The 6,000-nt window shown below is 45.8% G+C and overlaps 1 protein-coding gene across 1 annotated transcript; it reads left to right on the top strand.

The window, feature by feature from the left end:
- Positions 1-1,147: 1,147 nt before the first annotated feature.
- Positions 1,148-5,407, top strand: cdk2 (cyclin dependent kinase 2). Its single transcript, XM_056606725.1, has 8 exons — positions 1,148-1,710; positions 2,269-2,346; positions 2,441-2,558; positions 2,871-3,041; positions 3,156-3,257; positions 3,707-3,910; positions 4,280-4,386; positions 4,475-5,407. The coding sequence occupies exons 1-7, from the start codon at positions 1,595-1,597 to the stop codon at positions 4,382-4,384; spliced, it is 894 nt and encodes a 297-aa protein (XP_056462700.1). The 5' UTR covers positions 1,148-1,594; the 3' UTR covers positions 4,385-4,386; positions 4,475-5,407.
- The last annotated feature ends 593 nt before the right edge of the window (positions 5,408-6,000 follow it).

The following is a 6,000-nucleotide window of genomic DNA, read 5'->3' as shown; positions in this document are numbered from 1 at the left end:
CATTTTGCGGAATATTGTTTTTTCTATGCTGTGGGTAGAAACCCATATAAATGTAATTAAATCAATGAAATAAAGAGTAGGTTTTCCCATCTAATGAGAATCATTTAAAAGTCAGAGTAGACCCATTATGGAGCAATAATAATTATCCAACAGGTAACCTCTAACCCAGATCTTAATGAGTACATTATAAGTCAACTCTAAATGGGCAAACTCGGTTCTCATTAGACCGAGCATATGACCCGGCCCCTGGAGCGGAGCAGCCATCGCTGGAGAGCAGAGCTCAATGGGAACTCTGTCCGCCGATCTGCGGAACCAGGAGGCTGAGCGCTGTCTCATGTCTGGGATACCGCTGCGGCGGGCCTGCATGTGATCCCTCGAGTGCCTCTCTGACAACAGAGCTTACTGGTGGTAAGTCCTCCCCGCGAAGCACCTGACTTGAAATACCACGAATACCCAGGCCTCACCCCAGAGTAAGTATTCGCCACAAGACGTGCTCAATGGGAACGGGTTGTTGCATGAAAAAAGGGAGTGAATTCTTATTCTTATTTATATTAGTTAAGGAAGAAAAACTTACCATTTCGGGAATATTTTAGAAAGAATATTCCTAAAATATTTAAAATAATGAGAGGTGATAATAATTGTGGTGAAATGTTATGCTTCTCTGTATGGAGCCATTGACCATAACTAGGATAAGGTAGTATATAGCTTTATTATATAATTATTAAATTACATAGGCTATCTATATAATCTTATTTGAAAAGAGTCCAACGTTCCAAAAGAGGCTGAAAACCAGACCTTAGGAGGAGTTTAAGTAATACTGTCATTGAGGAGTCTTAAACTCGATAGGCCTCTTGAACACCGTAATGCAGCCTATACTAAGTTATCATTCACTAATTACAGTTATTGTTAATATTGTGGTCTGGGATCAGCATCCTCTGTGTTGAAGGTGACGTCACGGGACAGCTGCTCAAGTTTTCCAACGGAGGCGGGGCCTGAAGTCACGTGAAAAGTGCAGCTCCGTGAATGCTTGTTTTTAACTCCAGCACTTGCAGCTCACTCCGCTCTAACTCCGACAATTAGGATGTTTTACAATGACTTGCTATAGGTCTAAAACTACGTTCCTACTTTAATTTAATTTATAGTATGTTTTATAGTTAAGCTTTACTATCATGTATAGTTTAGCAAACGAACGGAAAGGTGTAGCAATACAGGGTTTGTCTAATTTTGGCCCCAGCCTGGCTGGCATAGGCGTCCCGAAAGTGAACAAAAACGAGCGCATCCCGGGAGAACGCGGGAACCGATGATAGGTTCCACCCCGTTCAGAGTTGACGCGCGCTTATCCGTTTCTTTCTTTATTATTGTTTCACGTTAGCATTTACCCATGGCAGAGCTAATACACTTATCGACAATTTGAGTTTGTCCAAAAAAACTCATGAGAAGTGTCTTTTATAGAGGATTTACAGCTGTGGGCCGTTTAAGTAAAAAAATATAATATAACAACTAGTTAGACGGGGAATTTTTCGGTGGTTTTGGTCGTTGTAACGCCGCTCTGTAGCTAGTGTCTGTCGAGGTGTTGACTCCAGGAGCCTTCAGGATGGACTCGTTTCAGAAGGTGGAGAAGATCGGCGAGGGGACATATGGCGTGGTCTACAAAGCCAAGAACAAAGTCACGGGCGAGACGGTTGCCCTCAAGAAAATCCGACTAGACACGTAAGTCCTTGTGGCGTAACACTGCTGCTGTGGTAATACTACTGCTGCTGCTGGGGTGACACTACTGTGGGGTAACACTACTGCTGGGGTAACAGTACTGCTGGCAGGGCTAACAGTACTGCTGGCTGGGGTAACACTACTGCTGGCTGGGGTAACACTACTGCTGGCTGGGCTAACGGTACTGCTGGCTGGGGTAACAGTACTGCTGGCTGGGCTAACGGTACTGCTGGCTTGGCTAACAGTACTGCTGGCTGGGGTAACAGTACTGCTGGCTGGGGTAACAGTACTGCTGGCTGTGGTGATAGTACTGCTGGCTGGGCTAACAGTGCTGCTGGCTGGAGTAACAGTACTGCTGGCTGGAGTAACAGTACTGCTGGCTGGAGTAACAGTACTGCTGGCTGGGGTAAGCCTAATACTAATATCATTACGCTATAATTTGTCTCGTAATGGAAATATACTCTAGCGCTTTATCTTTTGATAAGCCACAGAATGCGAGTAGGCTGCGGTGTCCAGTGATGTCAAAGTCCAACATGTTGTTTTAAACTTCCTGGTTACCAGGGAAACGGAGGGGGTGCCAAGCACGGCCATCCGGGAAATCTCGCTCCTGAAAGAACTCAGTCACCCCAACATTGTCAAGTAGGTCCTCCTCTGTTTCCAGCCAGCACCAGGTGTACGCCGAGGTGAAATGCTGTGCTGACCCGTCTTCCCCAATCCCCCCCCCCCCCCCTAGGCTGCTGGACGTCATCCACACGGAAAATAAGCTCTACCTCGTCTTCGAGTTCCTTCACCAGGACCTGAAGAAGTTCATGGACTCCTCCATCACCGGCGTCCCCCTGCCCCTGGTGAAGGTACACACGACCTTCATCCCTATGAGTTCTCTAGAAGATCAGAGCGATCAGCTGGAACGTGTAGTTTGAATGGTACAGAATTATTGTATGTTATACGTCCTGGCACTTACACATAGTATCTTTTGTTAGTGATGTCAAAGTCCAACACTTCTTGTTCTATGAATACCTTTACTGTACTGACAGCGATATTGTGTTTCTCTTTCTTGACAAATGTACTTATTAACACATTAGTCAGATAAAAAAGTCTGCTAAACGCCCTGAATGTAAATGCAAAATCTAAATGTTACGGTCTTCCCATGTCCCTCCTGGCAGAGCTACCTCTTCCAGCTGCTGCAGGGCCTTGCCTTCTGTCACTCCCACCGGGTCCTCCACCGGGACCTGAAGCCCCAGAACCTTCTCATCAACGCCCAGGGGGAGATCAAGCTGGCCGACTTCGGCCTGGCCAGGGCCTTCGGGGTGCCGGTCCGCACGTACACGCATGAGGTCAGAGGGGTCGGGGGATCATGGCAGCCCCGTCCAGCTCCGCTGTTGTCTCCTAGGGTGGGGTAACGCCATATTGTTTCTAAACCTCACCGCTGTGATGTCTTCCCCCTGCAGGTGGTGACGCTCTGGTACCGAGCTCCAGAGATCCTCCTGGGCTGTAAATACTACTCCACAGCCGTGGACCTGTGGAGCCTGGGCTGCATCTTCGCTGAGATGGTACGTCCTTCAGTGGTGTGGACCGCAGCGCTGTCCCCCCGTCTGTAGCGCCCGCCCGACCGCGAGGGTCCAGCGACCCACACCAAGCCGTGCTTCAAACAGTCTTTTATTGTGTGAAAGTGTGTGACTATTTATATAAAAAGATATTGCGTTCAAAATTAAATATTTTCCATTCGTTTGCTGGACTACAATCTGCAAATATATAAAAACATGAGTATTTTTTAACATGTTTTATTTTAAGCTTTTGTAAAACATATATATTCTTTTAAGTATGCAAATTATTTTAACAAATAAAACCTAGAACTTCTACACAAATCGTAAAGCTTAATTATAATAACAATAATTATAAAGCGTTCTCCAAACGGAAAACGTTCCAACAGAAGGCTGACGTTCTCATCTCACGGCCACGCTCTCTCCTCCCTCTCCCCCCTCTCCTCCCTCTCCCCCAGATCACCAAGCGGGCCCTGTTCCCCGGGGACTCGGAGATCGACCAGCTGTTCCGGATCTTCCGGACGCTGGGAACGCCGGACGAGACGGTGTGGCCGGGCGTCACCTCCATGCCCGACTACAAGCCCTCCTTCCCCAAGTGGGCGCGGCAGGACATGAACAAGGTGGTCCCCCCGCTGGACGACGACGGCCGCGAGCTGCTGGCGGTAAGCTCCGTTAGGGTCCGTTTGCGGGTACTGGGTTACAGGTCGGTCTCAATAAACGCCCGGGTTCGTTTGTTTAGTGGCAGGTCGTCGTACCCGACCGGTGCAGTCTCCTCCTTTATGAGACAGTGTGTCGCCCTTCAAGAGTAGTGCTGTTTTGTTATTTTCCGATATAGAAACTAGGCTGCAACTCCTCAACTTGCCTACGCTCCTTAATGCCGTGCACCACACCCTGGTTGAGTAGGGAACTACAACAACACTAGCGAGCTGCTCGCCCTCAGTGTCGCCCACCGTGTTATTAACACACACCTTAATCTGTAGTCTCACCCTCTCATGTTAATCCTCTCACCTTTGCCGTCTTTATCTTTGCAGCAAATGTTGAGTTACGACCCCAACAAGAGGATATCGGCCAAAAACGCTCTCGTCCACCGGTTCTTCCGCGACGTCACTATGCCCGTCCCGCACCTGCGACTCTGAGGGTAAAAACCTAGTTGTGGTTCCCACGGCAACGGTGCAATACGGGACCCTGCTGCTTCACCTCAGTGTGTTCCCTCGGTCTCTCTCCAGCCGACACCGGGGACGGGGGGCCGTCGCGACAAGACTCAACCGGTGCCTTCTCGCCGCTCATTCCTACGATCGTTTTCATTCCGACGTTCCATCAGCGTTCCTCAAGTCAGTCCCGAGCTGGCGTTGTTCCCTGACCCCGCTGTTGATGCCAGTTAATGTAACAAGAGTTCTAAAAACCGTGTGGTTGTGTTTGTTTGTGTGTGTGTGGGTGTGTGGGTGTGTTTCCTCTCCACCCGTTGGTGGATAACGTTGTTTGAGAAGTTTTCCGATACGGTTGCTGCTCTGTTCCTCGGTTGCGTTTTCCTGGGCGTTCCTGGATGCATGAGAACTTCAGCCTTCTGCCGGAACGTTTTCCGAGAATGTGCAGAGTTCATCGTTTTATTATTATTGTTATTGTAATTCAGCTTTCCGCTTTGTGTAAAGGTGCTAGGTTTTATTTGTCAAGAGAATTTGTAAACTTTTAAAAAAAATGTTTTTTACAAATGCTTAAAATAAACAGTAAAAAATAAAAAAAGTTTACAACAGTACTATGTTGTTAATGTTTTTATATATTGGTAGATACGTCTAGCTCACTAATGGGACATATTTAATTTTGAACTTAATATGTTTTTTGTATAAACCGTCACATCTTTCACACAATAAAAGATTGTTTTAAGCATGACTGGCATGCATTTTATTTAATATTTCCTAATGTTATGTTATCAAATCTTAAGCTATTTTAGTCTACCTCTCCAGTTTCTCAAGGAATGGATTTGTCTTTTTTAAGATCAATAGTCAGATGAGAAGAATCACAACCTAGAGGCAACAGAATCTCTTACCAAGTTACTACGATTACTCTGGTGTGTTGAATATGTATGGATGCAGGAACATTGGGAAAGCTGCTTCTTTTGTAAAATACAGCTATGCATTGATTGGTATATGTTTTAGATTCTCAATAAACAATTGTGCAATACTCTACAATATTTCTCAATTAACTAGTATATACGCCGTATTCAGCTGAAACTGAACTCTGCTTGAACTTTACATTTTGAGCATCAATCTTGAAACTCGTCATCCTCTTGTTGTATCAGGGTTCCACCTTGGTTGGAAGATGGAGGGGACAGAACTAGTATCCTACATGTATCCATTCAGTGTCAGGCTCCGACCAGCAGATGGCGACCAAGGTTTGTCGTCTAAAGTTTCTTACAAGAGCCTACATTTGGAGGTTACTGAGATGGAGCTCTCTGCATATTGCATGATTAGATTCACAAAATAAGCAAATATAGAGACCAACATTTCCATTTCCTTTGACCTTTTCGGTAAAGCATAATTAGATTGTATGTTGAATAGGCCGTCTTCGCGTGGTTATGTGGCTGTCTATATATTGTATAGTATAATACAATATATCAATTGATAATACAATATTTAGTATTCAGGCACTTTCAAATATAATATACTGCGATAATGGTATGTAAAACCAATGAATAAGCGTGAGGTGCAGAGAAAGCTGCAGTAGTCTTCTTAGGAACTGTAAAGATGGCCGTCCG

This window comes from Gadus chalcogrammus, chromosome 13 (genome assembly GCF_026213295.1).
Source record: "Gadus chalcogrammus isolate NIFS_2021 chromosome 13, NIFS_Gcha_1.0, whole genome shotgun sequence".
Lineage (NCBI taxonomy): Eukaryota > Metazoa > Chordata > Actinopteri > Gadiformes > Gadidae > Gadus > Gadus chalcogrammus.
Note: the sequence above shows the minus strand (reverse complement) of the source record. Positions and strands in the feature narration are given on the sequence as shown.

What these genes read in the sequence shown, in the direction of transcription:
- cdk2 (XM_056606725.1), top strand. Translation starts at nt 1,595, where the DNA reads ATGGACTCGTTTCAGAAGGTGGAGAAGATCGGCGAGGGGACATATGGC. An exon ending in TCCCCCTGCCCCTGGTGAAG is followed by an intron (nt 2,559 to 2,870) that starts GTACACACGACC and finishes CCCTCCTGGCAG; the next exon opens with AGCTACCTCTTCCAGCTGCT. An exon ending in TCCGCACGTACACGCATGAG is followed by an intron (nt 3,042 to 3,155) that starts GTCAGAGGGGTC and finishes TTCCCCCTGCAG; the next exon opens with GTGGTGACGCTCTGGTACCG.